This window comes from Neophocaena asiaeorientalis, unplaced genomic scaffold, assembly GCF_003031525.2.
Source record: "Neophocaena asiaeorientalis asiaeorientalis breed wild unplaced genomic scaffold, Neophocaena_asiaeorientalis_V1.1 scaffold424, whole genome shotgun sequence".
NCBI lineage: Eukaryota > Metazoa > Chordata > Mammalia > Artiodactyla > Phocoenidae > Neophocaena > Neophocaena asiaeorientalis.
Genome location: NW_020174430.1, coordinates 3,612,700 through 3,630,255, shown reverse-complemented (window position 1 = coordinate 3,630,255; position 17,556 = coordinate 3,612,700). Strand labels below are relative to the sequence as shown.

Sequence of the window (17,556 nt, the reverse complement as noted above, 5' to 3'; positions counted from 1 at the left end):
CCCCCCGCCCCGCCCACTCCCGGGCCCCCGCGCCCGCCCCCCACTCCGCCCGGACCCCTCCGGCCGCGCCCGGCGGAGGCCCGCGGACTCACCCCGCAGGAGCAGCAGCAGGGCGAGCGCGGGCCGCCGCCTCAGCGCCATGTCGAGAGCAGCTGAGGGGCCGAGGGCCCGCTCCCGGCGCAGGCGCCCTGCCCGCGGCCCTGCGCCCGCCCCGGTCACCATAGCGACCACGGCGGCGCGCCGTCGCCATGGTGCACGGGAAGCCCGAGAAGAGTCTGGTTGCTATGGAGGCAGGGATGCTCTGGACCGGGATCCCGGGGTCTGTTTCAAAGAATTTGGTGGAAGGAGCTGAAGGAGCGCGTTCAAGAGTGGGCGGGGTTAATTTCCACATCTATAAAATGAATCCGTCACTACAGATCCGGGAAGGAACGCTCCATTAAAATTTGAGAAATGAAGTGCTTCTTATTTTACAAATAAGGATGGAGCCCAGTTACTGTGGAAGCATTATTGCCTGCGCCTCTTTTGGGGCCCAGACTGTAAATGTGATGAGAGGGGAAAGCGCTGAAATCTGTATAAAACATAAGCAAGACGTGCATTATACAGTACATAAAAGTGATGTATTTCTAAAATAAACATAATCCTTCGTTTCTGTTTTAGATCAAAAGCATGATGGTATACCAAATAGTTTGTTATGCAGAAAAGCAAGATAATTCTTTGCTCTGATTTCTGAATATTGGGAAATGTTAAGGTTAGGGAGGAAAAATGGAACAGAATCTTTTGAGGACCAACATACAAGATGAAGAGGATTAAACATACTGGAAATTGGACTCAAGGATGCAGGAGATCTTGATACGTTTAATACTGTGGGAAATTATTTTATTATTTATTTATTTGGCTGCATGGGGTCTTAGTAACAGCACACAGGATCTTTGTTGCTGTGTGTGGGATCTTTAGTTGCGGCATGTGGGATCTAGTTCCCTGACCAGGGATCGAACCCGGGCCCCCTGCATTGGGAGCTCTGAGTCTTAACCACTGGACCACCAGGGAAGTCCCACTGTGGGAAATTCTTGAAATAGCTTGTTTTACATCCAACGTAGAAAGTACATCCCTAATGCTCCAGGAAGCAACAGAGTCAAAACAGAATTCTCAGTATAGTTATTAGTGAAATATGACAGAGTTTCTTTCCAATGACTAATATTTTTTAATGTTTAACTTAGGGACTTCATTTTTCATACAGTCACCCTACTTTTTTTTGTTTGTTTGTTTGTTTTTCTGTGGTACACGGGCCTCTCACTGTTGTGGCCTCTCCCGTTGCGGAGCACAGGCTCCGGACGCACAGGCTCAGTGGCCATGGCTCACGGGCCCAGCCGCTCCACAGTATGTGGGATCTTCCCGGACCGGGGCACGAACCCGTGTCCCCTGCATCGGCAGGCGGACTCTGAAGCACTGCGCCACCAGCGAAGCCCAACCCTAGGTTTTTTTGTTTTGTTTTTTAGTTTTTACAAAAGTAGAATTTTGTAAGTGTGTATATATGTATATATATACAGGGACTTCCCTGGTGGCACAGTGATTAAGAATCCGCCTGCCAGTGCAGGGGACACGGGTTCGTGCCCCGGTCCGGGAAGATCCCACATGCTGCGGAGCAACTAAGCCTGTGCGCCACAACTACTGAGCCCGCTCCCTAGAGCCCGTGCTCTGCAACAAGAGAAGCCACTGCAATGAGAAGCCCGCGCACTGCAATGAAGAGTAGCCCTCGCTGGACACAGCTAGAGAAAGCCCGCGCACAGAAATGAAGACCCAATGCAGCCAAAAATTAATTAATTAATTTTAAAAAAAGTATGTATACACATATATAATTTACTATAATAAATTATGAATGCCAAGAAACATGAAATAGATTGACATTGTTGACAAGGATATGTTTCAACTGTCATCACTATATGGTCTTCTTTATGACTTTGTAACTGCTCACACTTTTGAAAGTGTGAATTAATTACATTCCTCCAAATCTCATAAAGACAGAATAAAAATATTGAAATAACTCCATCACCTATTGTGTTTCTATTGTCTTTCCTTTACTAAACCTTCTTTCTGCTCTAGTTTACCATGTTCCCAAGTCACAAGTAAAAATTGTTTTATGGTGATGGTCTGTCCCGTCACTAAACACAATAGAGAAATTAAAAACAGTAGAATTCTACTTGGGCTCATTGACTTTCCTTCTGCTCTCTCTTTGCTCCGCCATTCCCTTTAGCTCCCTTTATATGCTCCCTTTATATTCCCTTTATAAGCCCAGGCATGTTTGCCATTGTGGTGACCTGGGAAATATGAGGTGGTGTCTGATTGTGGAAAGAGCAGTTTTCAGAATCAGTGCCTCTTTTCTCCTGCTGAATTTCCTGTGTTTGCGTTGTGAAATTGTTCTGTCTGTTAAATGGTCTTTTCCGCTAGGGAATCTTTTGAAACTCAGAACAAGATCACAGAGAAAGGCTCCATGAAAATTCTATATGGAGCAGAGGTTCCTATGAGAGTGAATGCAGGTGCTTCGTTGTAAAACACTGATTTTCCTCCACAGATGGAGTACACATGTCATGACTAGTGGCTGAGACAGGATCCTGGAATGGAGCCTAACTAGTGACACGGTAGGAGGCACTTGACTGTCAAGTGATCTGCTTCTCCTTACGATTTCACTGTTCTCTGGAGAGCTCTGGCCCTGTGCAGAAAGGCAGCAGAGCCCTGAACGCATTCAGTGAGCAAGGCTGTGGAGTCTGTGCTTCTATCGCCACATTATCCAACTAACCACGCTTGTTTCTAATGGTGGCTTACTAAGGAGAGATACATGTCTTAAAAGAGCTCAGGGAACTAGATATATTTGTGCTAAACTTGAACAAAAGCATTTGCAATGCTTTTCAAACCAAAACAAAGTGCAAATCAAGTAGCAAACGGGGAGTGGAATTTTCCTTCGAGACTTGAAATCAAGCAGGACCCTGTGGGGTACCCCCAGGTACAAAAGCCTTTCCATGTCCCCAGTTTCTTATTTGTAGTGTTGACTGAAAAAAAAATGCACAACCTAAAAGTTGACAATTGGGTTTCATTTGGTGGACTTGCTGAGGACTTAAGCCTGGGTGGCAGCCTTTCCGATAGCTCTGAGGCACTGCTCCAAAGAGGTGAGGGAAGAGCCAGGATATATAGGAATTTTTGCAACAAAAACCACATGGTCAGAACAGCAAGAGATTACTGTTAGTTAAAGAAAAACCAGACATCTCAAATTAATGAATTAAGTGCTTTTCTGCATATAGGAAGATGCAAGAGTCTGGACTTACTGAAATCATTCCTTTGATACGCTCCTTAACTATCTAAGGCCAGTATCCTGTTTTTCTCCCTCCTGAGTCCCTTCAGGGTATACATTTGGGAGCGGCTGCAGTGGCTGAGGGCTTGATGGCCGAAACATCCTTTGTTTACTGATATGGCGGGCCGACATTCTTCGTCCACAGCAGGGAAAAGGCTTCAGCCTCCTAGACCTTCCCTGAGTTCCAAAGGACAGATGCAAATGGTTACTAATTAGAGAAGGGGGGGGGCTGCAGAGACAAGGGAGGAGCAGCTGAGAAACCATAGTGCTTCCATAAAGAGGGGTCCTGTTTCCTTAAGGGATTTACATTACAATATGTCTTTGAGTTCTTCAGCAGGAACCAGGGCCCCCACCAGGTGGAGGATGGTAATTTCAGGCTGAGCACAAGATTCCTGGGGCACTGCCCTGTTACGTCCCCACCAACCAAACAGAAGGAAGTCACACACCTTGAAGCCCTCACCCCCAATTTGGCCTTTAAAAACTGTTCCCCAAAAACCACCTGGGAGTATGGGGGTTTTGAGCACAAGCCACCCATTCTCCTTGCGTGGCCCTGCAATAAACCTTTCTCTGCTCCAAACTTCAATGTCTCGGTTTGTTTGGCCTCACTGTGTGTCGAGCACACGAACTCGGGTTCAAAAAAAACTCACCTCCAAACAGACTGGAGAGATGCTGGAAGCAACATGGGGGCACATGGGCTCTGGAGTCTGAAGGACAATGATTCCAATTCTTGGTTCTTCTTAACTTGGGAAAGTTGCTTAACTTCTCTAAGCCTTGGATTCCTTGTCTGTAAAATAGGGATAACAATACCCACCTCAAATGGTCATTTTGAAGATCATGTGAGATAAAGATTTGGAGCATACCAGGTGCTCAATACATGTTTGTTGCCTGGACCCCTTCCCTTTCCTACTATTTTGGTTCAGATTGGGCAAAATGGTATAACAGTCCTGGAAAGTCTTGATAAAGAAAAGAAACAAGTCTGCAGATGGGTCAGAAGGAATGAGAAGCAGAGAGGGAGTTTTACATCAAAGTGTGTTTATTCTTTTCGTGTTGATGCCGAATTCAGCCTCTGCACCCCAACACTGAATTAAATCTCAGAGACAGACCTTTGGCTGAAGTAGAAAAGCATAGCTTTATTGCCTTGCCAGGCAAAGGGGGGCACAGTGGGCTAATGCCCTCAAAACTGTGTCCCAACCTGGAGCCGGTAGTGCGGAGTTTCATAGTAATGGTTCAAACAGGAGGGTGTGATCAGCTGGTGGACATTCTTCTGCAATCAGAAGAACTGGTGGTGAGGTAATCAGGGGTCAACGTCATCAACCTGGCTCCAACTGGTCTGGGGTCTACGTGCTTGTGGGCAGCAGACAGTTAACTTCTCCCACCTGGCGGGAGTTTCAGTATCTGCAAAACAGCTCAAACACATTGTGATGTGCATCCCCTGAGGGGGCACCAGGACCCTGCCTCATGGCTGCACTGTTGTCTCCTGACTGCTCCTCCCTTGTCTCTGCATCCGCTCCCTTCCCTGATTAGCATCTGTTTGAACCTGCCCTTTGGAACTCTGGGAAGGTCTTGGAGGCTGAATGAAGCCTATTTCCGGCAAACAAGAAATGGGGGACACAGGAAGACTTTTGTGCCCTGGAGCCCCACAGGGTCCTGCTCGGTTTCAGTGTGACTAACTTCTGAAAAAGTAACAGGACTGTGCTTCTGCTCCTTTGCTGTGCATTCTACACCAGAGCAACGACCTGAAGTCAGCCTCCGGGCAGGAGAGAGCGGGATCCACTGACCGGGAAGTCACTGACCCCAGAGCCTCTCAGTAAAGCACGCCCGCTGGGTTGATCCAAGGTTCTGTGGCTCCAGGTTCCCTCTCGTCAAGTCCCAACTTCTTGCAGTATTTCCAACTCTGTTCTCGCATATTTGTCTCGTCTACCATCTTCTCTTTCTCTTCAATGTCTTTCCTTCGTTTTTTTTGAATAGAAGGACACCTCTCCATAACCTGAGGAAACAGTATGTGGACTGAAGAAAAACGCACAACCTGGAAGTTGAAAGTTATGTTTTATTCGGGACCTTACTGAGGTCAACAGCTGGGGAGACAGCCTTGCAGATAGCTCTGAGGGACTGCTCCAGAGAAGTTTTTGCTGAAAAAAAAATCACATGTAGTGATCACATGTAGTCCAACGTCAAAAGATGACTGCTAATCACAAAAGTAAACAGACATCTCAAATGAATGACTTTAGTGCTTTTCTATGTATGGGAGGATGCAAGAGTCTGGGCTCATTGAAATCAGTCCTTTGATGTGCACCTTAACTAGGGCCTGTATCCTTTTCTCCTCCATCCTGAGTTCCTCTCAGGGCTCACAGCAGGGTGGGCTACAGTGTCTGATGGCTTGCTGGTGGGCAGCATTCTTTGTTTACTGAAATGGCAGGCAACAATTTTTTTGTGTGCAAGTAGCAGACATCTCCTTTAACGATAGAGTAGGGGGTCCCCAGAGAGAGAGAACCAGGCATGGCTTTCTAGACATAAGAGAAGGCATTTCTGGCCTGAGCCATTTTGTGATCGAATCTTGGCCACAGCGCTTGCCCTTGAACAGGTCTCAGTAATCAATGCTCTCAGGGAAGTAAGGGAATGTGGGAACACAGGAAAAGCAGTCAAGAAACAACAGCTCAGAAGTAGAACAGAGTCCCATTTCCTCTTCAAGGGCTACATATAACATGGGATCCAGTCTCAGAGTTCTGCAGGAACTAAGGCCCCCACCCAGGAGGAGGACAGAGCAATGATGTGGACCCTCAAGTGTGGTGACCTTTGCCCCAATTCTATGCTGAGTTTGTCTCTGCTCAAGCCCCTTCATGAAGATGCATGTGACCCTTAGGGTAAAACTTCCCCAGTTTTGCTCTTCGGGGAGACACTGCTTCGGGAAAGATCCCCTGTGTTCTCCTTACTTGCTGCAAGTAACAAATCCTCGCTTCTCCCACTCTTTGGCTTGGTTGTGTCTTCTGGCTCCACACCCACCAAGAGGTGAACCCCGTTTTTCTGGGGTAACAGCCAGACATGCTGCTTATGCTGGATTAAGAAGCAAAGTCTGCCCTTTGATTTATTTGCACGTTCCTCTCCTTCGTAGGGGTTCACTCGAAAAAGGTCATATTAATGCTAAAGTTTGGGCTTACGGTGGCTTCCTAGAGAGAAACTTTTTTAAGAAGCGATTGAGCAGGCCTTACACGTTTCACCCGAAGGAGGCTCTGTGCCATGTGCTAGAGTGTGTCGGTGTGTGTGTGTGTTTAAGTAAAGATATCATACATGCTGTGGGTGAAAGAAAGAGCCCCTCCCCTCTGCCCAGGGTCAGCATCAGTCAGGACCTCTTTATTCACCAGTGTACAGGCAGCCATGGCACCACCAACAGGGATGGACAGCAACATGGCCACGAGGAAGCCTGACATAGGAGTTGCTTCTCCCGGGCTGAGAGCCCTAAGAATTAGGAATCCCAGCTCCCTGTCAGGGTGTCAGCCTCAGCACCTTCTCTGAGAAAGCAGAGAAACAGGGCTTGGCTGAGTGCCAGGTTGCCAGGGAAGAGGGGTCAGGGATGCTGATAAACAACACTCCCCATCGCCTTCCAGAAGGACATCTGCTGAGAGAGAAAACAGACCAGCTCTTTCTTTCCCTCCGCTTGGTCTCAAGAACTTTTCCACTGACCTGGAGAAAAGTGAGAAACTTTTCCTAATCTATGCTCCAGGGCTGGGGACACGTGTGCGACCCGGTTGTCCTGAAGCAGAGCCAGGAGCACCTGTGGGGGTGAGAAGACGCAGGGCAGACAGGCACCTGCAGCCCGTGGTGCTCCAGTCGTGTGCCTCCAGGATGCCCCAACCGATGTGTTTGCAGACTGGAGATATTTTTATCCCAACCCTCCAATGAGACCTAATTTTCTCTTCACACAAATGGTACGACGGAGTGTTTACTTCCTGGAGGCACCGGAGAGAGACCAGGGTGCCCTCTTCTGCTGCAGGAAGGCTGTCTGCCTTGGAGTCCCTCCGGGGGTCAACCCCTCCTCCAGGGTTTGGGGTTAGGGGAAGGAGCTTCTCCCTGCTCCTGCTATGATGTTTATCTTGGGGTCTCTGTCCACAGGGGCCAGACTCCAGCTGCTCAGCCTGGGGCCCGTCTGTCTCCTGCCTCAGTTAGGTACACACTCCTGGATATACATTCAGTTAAATTTAAATTTCTAAATTTAATTTCTAAATTTCTCAGTTATGAAAATCTATCAAATGCATTTTCTTATTCAATTAGTGTTGAAAACTAAGCATTTGCATCTGCTGTGTATCTTACTTACAGTTTGACGAGGGTGCCAGGTTGTCTTACATTTATGTATGGATGCCGGTTTCTATTTAAGTATTTCATTTATTCTCACGTGCTTCAATAGTATTAACGGGTGGCAGGTCCGCATAAACATCCCAACCTGCTGGTGCTCTTCAGAGGGTTATAGCAGATTAAAAAGCAATATATGCAGCTGTTTGGGAATTTGGTTTAATAAAATACTCAGTAAAATGTAATGCACCACTCTACCTACAGCTCCATAATCTATCTGATGACGTTAATTGTGTCTGTCTATATGCTTTACAGTACTTTAACCTTAGCTTCATTTTAGATATCAAGCTCTTTGATTTTTATCACTTGCAAAGTTATCATCAAAAAGCATTGCTTTGTATACATTTTAGCAGATTAGTTTGTGTTGATTATTTTGGAACACTTATGTTACGTCTTATCTAAATACGGGTTTTAAATATAGGTAAAATCTAATGTACTTCTTTTTAAAAGTGTATCATCTTTCTTCATAGAACAATACCATTTTTAACTTCTAAAGAAGCATTTTAAAGTGTTGTATCTTGGAGATATATTGTAATAAAATGTATGATTAAGTCAAAGCTCAAAAAAAAAAAAAATTTCCAGGTGTGGGATGTGAACTTACACCATCTCTCAGGGTGTGGGAATCCCCAAACCCCAAAATTAATGTAAAACTTGTTCTCACAGTGGGGAAACCTCGGGGCAACCAGTTGAAGCAAACCGACAACTCTTCCTGTAAAGGCTCCACAGAATAAACAACCTGGCAAGGATGCTAAGCATGCTTTACAAGCTCCGGAGAAGACAGCTTGCCTCAGAGGCAGCCCATGACCAGCGGGAGACTCCCCCCAAATCCTGAGATAATGAAATAATCCAAAAGAGACAACAAAATAAGTTGCCCTACAAAGTGCACAGAGATAAGAGGACTAGAAAAATATGGAGGAATAAAAGGGCACCGGAAGGACTAAGAAGACAAGAAAAAGAGCCACAGAGAGTTTCTGTTAATGCAAGTTCGTGTGCCCGATTGCGTACAGCGAGGCCAAACAAACTGAAACGTCAGAGTTTGGAGCAGAGAAAGCCTTATTGCAAGGCCAGCCAAGGAGACAAGGCAGCTCATGCCCTAAAAAGCCCTGAGCTCCCTGAAGGGTTTTGGCAAAGCACTTTTAAAAGTTTGGGGTGGGGGGGCAGGGGAGGTGACGCAGGGTATGTGATCAGCTTGTGCGCAGTTCTCCGACTGTCTGATGGGGAGGCCGCAGGGAGGTGTCACAGGGGTGAACATTATCAGTCCTTAGGCCACAGGAGGCCTGAGGCTATGTGCTCAAGGTCGCCAAGGAGTTAACCTCTTCCATTTGTTGCAGGGAGGTAGGTTTACATCTGCAAAACAACTCAGGAAATGTGCCTCAAACACTATCATCTAGGTACTTCAGAGAGGAGCAAAGCAGAGGATCTGGGGGAGGGCCTGTCCTGGGAAGGCCCCCATGGGGTCCTGCTCACATTTCTAGGAATGAAACATTTAGGGGGGAAAAAAAGAACTCAGTGGATGAATTGACAGTTGACTGAAAGAAAATTAGCAAAGTAAGAGATCTTAGGAAATTACTCAGGATGAGGCACAGAGAAGTAAAGACATGAAAATGTGAAAAAGATGTTAAGATGTGCACTAGAGGATAAGAATTGTAGAGGAATAAAATAAGAACAAGGAAAAAGCAGTAATTGAAGAGATAATGGCTCAGAAATTCCAGAATTGATGAAAGACATGAATCCTTAGTTTGAGGAGGTATCCCACATGATAGCCCAGGATAAAGAAATGTCTCCTTTTTGTTTAATCACCCAGCCACATGGACCATCCCTAGACATAACAGGGTGAAGTATCAGAACCCAAAACTAGAAGAAACATCCCGAAATTAGTTACGTTGAAGAGATGGGCTATTTACAAGGGAACAACAGCAGCAATAGTAGAGGCTGGAACAAAAGGAGAAAACTGCCCCCAAGAGCTGAGGGAAACGATGAGTCAGTCCAGGATTCTATCTCCCAGTAAAACAGGGCTCAAGAGTAAGGGTAGAAAATGTGAGAGCAGATCAGCTGCTCATGTGCTGAAAGAGATGCTCAAGGATGCTCTAAAAGAAAAGCATAAAAGGAAAATGAGGAGACAATCCAGAAGGAAGCAACGGGATGAAAGAAGCAAAGATGAGCCAAAGCTTTGGTAAAAGCAGGTGGGCATCTGCAAGTAAGCACTGGCTCTAAAAACACGTAACAATATAATAATAATAGTAACCTATCCCGTGAATTTTGAAAAATAAAGCCAAACTACTAGACACTAATAACATAAAAACTAGGGGTAGAAGACACTTAGAGCGTAGGGAGGACACTTAATGTTTAAATTAGACTTAAAATTCGAGCATATGGAGCTGGAACATTTAGGGGGTGCTCCTTAAAAGGAAAGAAGTTCTCAACTTCCAGATCAGTGGAGCAGGTGAAGGGGTCTCCAGCAAAGGTCCTTGGATGGCAGGCTGAGCTTTGCAACACATCCCACGGGAGACAGGAATTACAGAAGGCTTTCTAACAAGGGATCGAGCCCCACCTTACACTCCCGACACACCCTGGGCAGAATTAAGCACTTACACCGTGTTCCAAAGCCTCTTGGAGGGTATCTCTGAAATAGCATCTATCACAGTATGTCATTATTTATGTGCACGTGTATATAGCATGAAACTGTCTTTCTTCTGGTCTGTGAACTCCTGAAGGGAAGAAACATTTCAGAAATCTAAGTTAGCTATCTTTTATGGGAATGGTGAGGGTCTGACACCAGCAAGCCTTCTGTGAGTAGCAGAGGGTGTCGGCTCTATGCTCCCCCAGCTTCTGTTCCCTCCCTTGGGTGGCCAGCCCACCCCTCTTCAGGGCACTGCCTGGGGCCCCCGGAGCACTCTGCACCCTGCTCAGGGAGCCCAGTGCCTGGGAGTCAGTGTCCCAGGTGGGGAGGGGCTTCTTCTCCTAGGATGAGGCCCAGCTCCCTGGCTTTCCCTCCAGGCTCCTCTAAGGATGGGCTGGGGCTGAGGCTTTGCCTGAAAGGCACATTTTCTCTCCCCACCCTCTGACTGCCCCCTCCGGGGGGGGGGCACTCTCTTCCACACAAATCCTCATCACCTTGAGTCTGCTTCCCACGCTACCCGGAAGGAGGCCAGGGTCCTCAATCACAAAGCACTGGGTCTGGGCTCAGGGCATGCTGGCTCTGACCCAGTCTCCCCCACCTTCCCCCACCCCATCTCCTCTTTTCCTTCCTCCAGGAGCAAATCAGCCACCATCTTCTCGGGCTGGGCTGGGCGGGGAGCAAGGATGCCCGGAGTCGTCCACTGAGCAGGCAGTCCTGGGTTAAATTCTCCCAGTTCTCTGGGTTTGTTCTCCTAATTCTTTCACGGGCGTGGATCGCGTGGTCTCCCGTGCTGTGATGATCTACGGGAAACAAGGGACACGGACTTTGGAAGAAGGAAAAGGAAAGGGCACACGTACAGTGGATGGGTGTTCTGTGCAGCTCGGTGGAGAAAGTTTTCCAGCCACCACGTCCTCCTCCTGCCCCTGGCTGGACGCCCGGTCGGCGGATGCAGGGAGGCCGGTCCGGGTGGGGAGGGCCGCCAGGTCCCTCTGCAGGCCTGGGAGCGCTAACGGAGCGCGGGAGGATTAGCCGCACGCCACTAATTCCTGTTAATCAGGATTGAGGGGCGCGTGTGCTCCTAAGTAGCGGGTGAGCTGCCAACCGGCCGCCCGGGCTCCCCGCCCCCGCGCTCCCATCGCCCCAGTCCCAGGCTGGTCCTCCTCCGGTCCCCCTCAGCTTCCATCCCCTCTCCCGAGTCTGGGATTTTTTTTTTTTTTTTCTCCGACTGGCTCCTTGGTCCCCACCGTCCCAGCCCTGCTCCCATCTCTGTGGTGTGGTCCTTCCCTTCTCCTGCAGGTTCCCCCTTGTTTTGAACACACGCAGCCCCACGCTCTTGTAACTTCTGTTCCTGCATCAACAAACTCCCTTGGCTGACCTGCGAAGGCCAAGTTCAAAGGCAACCCTTCCTGGCTCCTGCAGAGCCCAGCGCATCTCCCTCATCCCTGACCTCACAGAAGATTCCAAAGCCGGGGCTCCCTCTCCTCATTGCCGAGGACAGACTGTTCTGTTTCTCCTCGTCTCCCTCCTCAAGCTGAGCTCAGAGCCAGCCTGTGCTGAGAGGGAAACAAACTGCCCACCCGAGGTCAAACGGTGATCAGGCCTCACCCTGCGTGGGGTTGTTATTGTCTCTGCATCACCCCGTGTCTGCTGTCTCGGTGTCTGTGTGTGTGCGTGTGCGTGCGCGTGCACAGGGGTGTGCATCTACCTGTCTGCGTGGAGCAGTGCCTATGAGGTAACATGCATGAATTCTGTGTGGAGCCCCCGTGTGAGAAGCATGGGGAGGTGGAGTCGGGGGGACGTGAGCTGGCGTGGGGAGGAACCCATGTGTGCAGATGTGTGTCTGAGCTGTGTGTTGCAGAAAGCTGTTGGGTGTGTGTGTGTGTGTGTGTGTGTGTGTGTGGAAAATGACATTTGTAGAAATGCATATCTAACCACAGAAATGAACTGAGGTGGGAAAAGTGTTTGATTGTGTGGACTTTGGGAAGGTTGGGTTTTGGATGAAAACCAGAGAGGAAGCTTCTTAGAAGCATCCAACCGGAAGCTGACTCCCTTTTATGGTTATCTCATGGATTAAACCCTTAAAATGTCCGATTCTGGGGCGGCAGCAAACATCCAGGGTTTGGCTTCCCTCCAAGAACTGGCTTTGTTTCCAAGAAGCTTGTTAGACTAAGAAAATAGCATCTTTGACCTGTCCCACCCTGACTCTCAAACTTCAAGGACAGGGACTTCCCTGGTGGCGCAGTGGTAAGAATCCACCTGCCAATGCAGGGAACATGGGCTCGAGCCCTGCTCCGGGAAGATCCCACATGCCGTGGAGCAACTAAGGCCGTGCGCCACAACTACTGTGCCTGCACTCTAGAGCTCGTGAGCCACAACTACTGAGCCCACATGACACAACTACTGAAGCCCGCGTGCCTACAGCCTGTGCTCCACAACAAGAGAAGCCACCGCAATGAGCAGCCCATGCACCGCGACGAAGAGTAGCCCCCGCTCGCTGCAACTAGAGAAAGCCCGTGTGCAGCAACGAAGACCCAAGGCAGCCAAAAAAAAAAATAAACTCAAAGGACACACACACACCAACACACACACACACACACACACACACACACACACACACACACACACACACACACCTCCTCCAGCTCCCCGCTCCCCACGCTGGCCCTCCCACCTGAGTAGGATCCAACCGCGTGGTCCCCAACGGCTGACAAAGAAGAGGAGGGGGCAGAGGGCAGCCCCGGTCTGGGCCTCCCCCGCGCTCCGATCCCGCTGGAGAGCCCACCGTGGCCCCTCGGGACAGCCAACCGGCCGCCCAGACAGCAGGTGTCGGCCACCAGCGGGCTGGCCTGGCGCCAGGCTCATGGCGCCACCTGGCGGCCGCTCCTGCCACCACGGCTCCTTCCCCACCGACCCAGCCCTAACGCAGGCAGTGCTGTCTTCCAACCCCAGCTGTTGGTTCTGTGCCCACTGTTCAGAGGGACTTCTGTGGACTGACGTGGACGGTGCACAGAAAGGGCTATAGTAAACCCACGGGTCAGCGACCTAGGTCGGGTGAGGAAGAGGAGAGGGGTCAGCTAGGGAAATTCCAGGTATTTCAGTCTGGGCTGGGCCGGGCCGAGCCCCTAACCCAGGCTGTGAGATGACTTTTCTACCCTCTTTAAGAACATTTTCGTATTCATCTAAAAATGCAGGATTGGGAGCCGGGCAGCCTGCACTGGCAGCCTGGGATCTACCAGCCGTGAGGGCAAGACCCCTGTGGGGGGGGAGAGGGGAGTGGGCCACAGGGAGGGGCCCCAAGCCTGGGAGGGGAATCCGCGGCTTAGGGCCAGCAGAAGGAGCGCTGGAGGTGAACTCTGCTTCTCTACTAACTCTGTGACCTTGAGAAAACTGCTTAGCCTCTCTGGGCCTCGCCTTAAATTTCAGAACCACCCATTGTAAGACTTCGGTCTGTGTTCAAGCCGCAGTCGCCATCACGTCCTCTTTCGTGCTGCAGTCACACCGGTCTGTTCTCCTCCTCCCAAACAGACAGCGCTGGCTCTTAAAGTCTGCTGGTGTCCTTCCGTTTGCTTGGGGTGCCCACCCCACCTCATCTGTGCCTCTAAATTCCATCCATCCCCACAGTGAACCCAAATTCCACTCCTTCCCTGGAGCTTCTCCTGACCTTCCCAACTGCATATCCATCCCCTTGTCCTCTCCTGGACCCACCCGGGGACTCATGGACCCTTCTCTTGGGTGGCGCTTCACAGTACAGCCTGGTCGTCTGGGCCTCTATTTTACACCCTCGCCAGGTGGCCAGCTCCACTAGTGGATACCATCCTAGCTCGTCTTTGCGGAGCCTGCCTGGCACTGCTCTGGCCACACTGCGAGCTGAGCAGACCCCTTAGTGAATAAAGGGGAATGTCCTTCTCGTTCATATCTCAGCTCAGGTGTCATTTCTCCCAGTAAGTCTCCACGCACCTCCCACCCCACCCCTGCTGCTTCTAGAATGAGCCTTCTTCCTGTCCCCTACTTAGCGCACTGGGCTGCAGCTGCCTCCTTGCCTTTCTCACCTACACGGAGATTAGATCCTTGAGGAAAGACTAGCGTTTGGGTCACCGTTGCCTGGACCGTTCATGACACAAGGTAGGAGCTCAGTAACTATCTGGTGACGGAATAGACGGATACGTGCATGGATGGGTAGGTGCCTGGAAATGGGGTGGCCGCGGATGGGCTAAGGGTGGTCTTTAAGACCCCCTTTACAAGCTAATATTTGTGATTACAGAGCTGGGAGCTCTTCTTTGAGGGAGAGTAGCCCTGGCTATCAGAGAAACCACACGGAGATCTTGGTGGGCTGCAGCCGTTGTTGTCCCCTGACTGGACGTTGTTTGCTTCTGCGAGGATCCGGCCTCCCACTCCACGAGGAATTTCATGTTCCCTGGGCTCAGCCTGGCCCAGAACTTGGCAAAATCTCTGGGGTGTTCTTTTTGTCACCAGCCCGGGTAGGAGGGCGGACGGGTGGGCGGGAACCGTTTTGGGAAAGAGTGTTGGGGAGTGTTTGTGTGTGTGGTGAGTCAGGGCCTCGGAGCCCTAATCTCTGCCCCCCTCTCCGTGGGGGGGGGGTTCTCACCACTCAGAGGGGGTGGAGGGCCACCAACTGTCTTTGGAAAGTTTTCTTAGTCATAGCTTCTACCAAGTCAGCTGGAGCTTATGTAACGGGGCCTCTGTTCTAAAGACAACAGGACCTGATGGGCCAGGATGGCTGCTACACCCTCAGCAGGACCTACCTGCTCCAGCCCCTCTTACCTGCCCAGCCAGGTGGTGGCCCCTTTAAGAAGTAGCACTTTGACATTTATTCCCACTGGAAAGGGGTTTAGGTCATCCTCACAGGCCCCGTGGGGATGCCTTCCTTTCCCTCCTGTTAGTCCAGCATCAGGCGGGGCTGATGGGAAGATGGGGCGCCCACAGCACCCTGTGACTCCTGCATCCGCCCGAGCCCAGCGGCAGGTGAGGTCAGGGCCGGCTCCCAGGTCCCTGGCTGCTGCAGGGCCGCCCTCTCTCTGCTCTCTTATCACCTCACTCTCCAGGCAGAGGGAGATGCAGCTTCGGGCTTCCTGTCTCTGACACCAGAGCCCATTTGCCTGTCACAACATGGTTCTGTCAGGGAGCCCAGATAAGGCCCAGAGTGATTTTGTAGACAGACTGGGGAGAGGCTTGGCCAAGGGACGCAGGCCCTGGGGCCCCGGAAGAAAGCAGGGCTCGGGAGTCCGTGGAGACTCGAGGGGCTTCCACGGGCTTCTGCGAGGCAGCTGGAGGCCCCTGGGTATGCCCAGCATTGCTGCCCTTTACGACTTGCTGGAAGGAAAGCGCTTTTTCTTTTGCCTCAGGTTCAGGGGGCTGGGACTGGAAGCTCTGGAAAAGTGGGGAAAGTAAGGAGGTGTGTTTTGGGGGGCGACACCATTGCAGCGTCCTGCCGGCTACTCCCCAGAATGAGAGGGAGTGACACCAGGCTGGGAGCTGAGGATGGACTTCCCGATGGTGAGGATGGCCACGTGGGCCCAGTGGCCTGGGAGGGAGCATGTTGTGGACAAGAAGGAGAACTTGAGGGGGGGCAGTCGGAGCAGCTGGTGGTCCGCGGGAGCCTCCGGCCCATCGTGACCCTCTGCCCCTTCCTCAATGCGAGGACGTTTCATGGGGGCCCAGGCGGCCCTGAGCCCGGACGGGGGAGCTAGAGGAAGGACCTCAAGGGGCCCTGAGATGAGTGGGACCAGCTGAGAAAGAGCCGGGTGGGCAGCAGGGAGGGAGGCAGGCGGTGAGCCGGGCCCGGATGGCCCAGGTGGATGCGGACAAGTCCCAGAGGAGAGGACACCAGCCTTCCCTCTGCCCGGGCACCTGGCGGCAGGAGAAGCACAGCAAACCTTCCTGGGTCCCATTGAGCAAAAGCTGGGGAGACCTGGGAGGGAAGGCAGGAACAGGAGAGGCAGAGAAGAGGGAGAAAGGACAGAAGTGCCCAGCGACCAGCAGGGCTGGTGGTGGGGGGCGGGTGACAGTGCAGGGGAGGGAGCTGCGGCCCTGGGCGGGGCCAAGCTTGGGGGGGGGCCAAGATCTGTTTCACCCTCACAGGCTGAGCCCCGAGGCCCTGGAATTTCAGGCCCTCCTGCCTTGTCTGCAATTTGGGGACATAATCCAACTGGTTAGGTAGGGCCTGGGGAAAGCGTCCAGGAGCCCGGACCCAAGCCAGAGGCGCTCACCGTGGTCAGCGCCCACACCGGTGTCCCTGGCTGGGGTCTGTCGGGCAGTCCACTTCCTCGGGCAGGTCTTTCTTCCTGGGATGCAGCTGTCCCTGCCCTCCTTCTGGATCTCAGAGAATCTCCACTGCTCTGAATAGGAGGGAGCCACAGAGCAGAGGTCCCGCCTGTACATCGGAACCCGAGCCAGGCTGACCCCCAGGCTCTCCCTGAGCCAGTCACCCCCGGCCCTGACCTGTGTCCCCTCCTTAAGGGGAGGCTGCTGACGGGGCTCACCTGGGGGCATGGGCGAGGACCCCTGGGATGACGTGTGCAGGGACATCTGGCTCTTTGGTTTCCCACGGAGTTGGCTCTGGTTTTCACGCACCACCGACCTCACACATGTGATCCTGTTTGGCCCAGACGGAGACCACGTGTTCCCGTGGCGCTGGCCTCCTCCTCCTGCACCGGGAACAGCCCCTGCTCAGCCCCCTTTTCTTGCCCATAAATGTCCTCCCACCTCCAGTACAGAAAACGCACTAGGCAGCCGCACGGCTTCTTGGAGTGCCGCCTCCTTCCCAAAGCCCCCGCTGAGGGTTCTAACCCACTCAATCCCCTCCTGCTCTGACTTACTGTGTTTCCAGCCAGTGCCTGGAAATTTAACATCGAAATCATAGAACGATAGAGTTTGCAGGCAGGAAGAGCCCTTACAAATGACGCCTGTCCGTTGCTCTTAATCAGGATGGTAGAGAAGTAGCAACATGTTGACTAGCATCCCCGGGCATTCCCCACAGGTGTCACAAATCAACCACAGCCTCAGAGTCCTTGTCAACCCAGTGGTCCCGGCAGAAGTGCTACCGCCATCCTTAACCTAGACAGTCAGTGGTCACCTGCACAGGTGAGGAACCCGCTGCGGGCTGCATGGTGCGGGCTGGAGCTCTGGTCTAGTCCTTACCCAGTGCTCCTTGGAGCACGCCAGGGCCTCTCTGTCTTCCGGCTGTCCTCTGCCCTCCCCATGAGGTGACGTCTTAAACTGCCCTGGCGTC

The 17,556-nt window shown here is 51.6% G+C and overlaps 1 protein-coding gene across 2 annotated transcripts in view; it reads right to left on the bottom strand.

The window, feature by feature from the left end:
- Positions 1-159, bottom strand: part of JAM3 (junctional adhesion molecule 3) — a 59,746-nt gene extending 59,587 nt beyond the window's left edge. For both annotated transcript variants that reach the window (XM_024756834.1, XM_024756833.1), the window contains exon 1: positions 93-159. In XM_024756834.1, coding sequence (XP_024612602.1) covers positions 93-141 — 49 coding nt within the window. In that variant the 5' untranslated portion in view covers positions 142-159. The remainder of the gene's footprint in view (positions 1-92) is intronic.
- Positions 160-17,556: the final 17,397 nt, after the last annotated feature.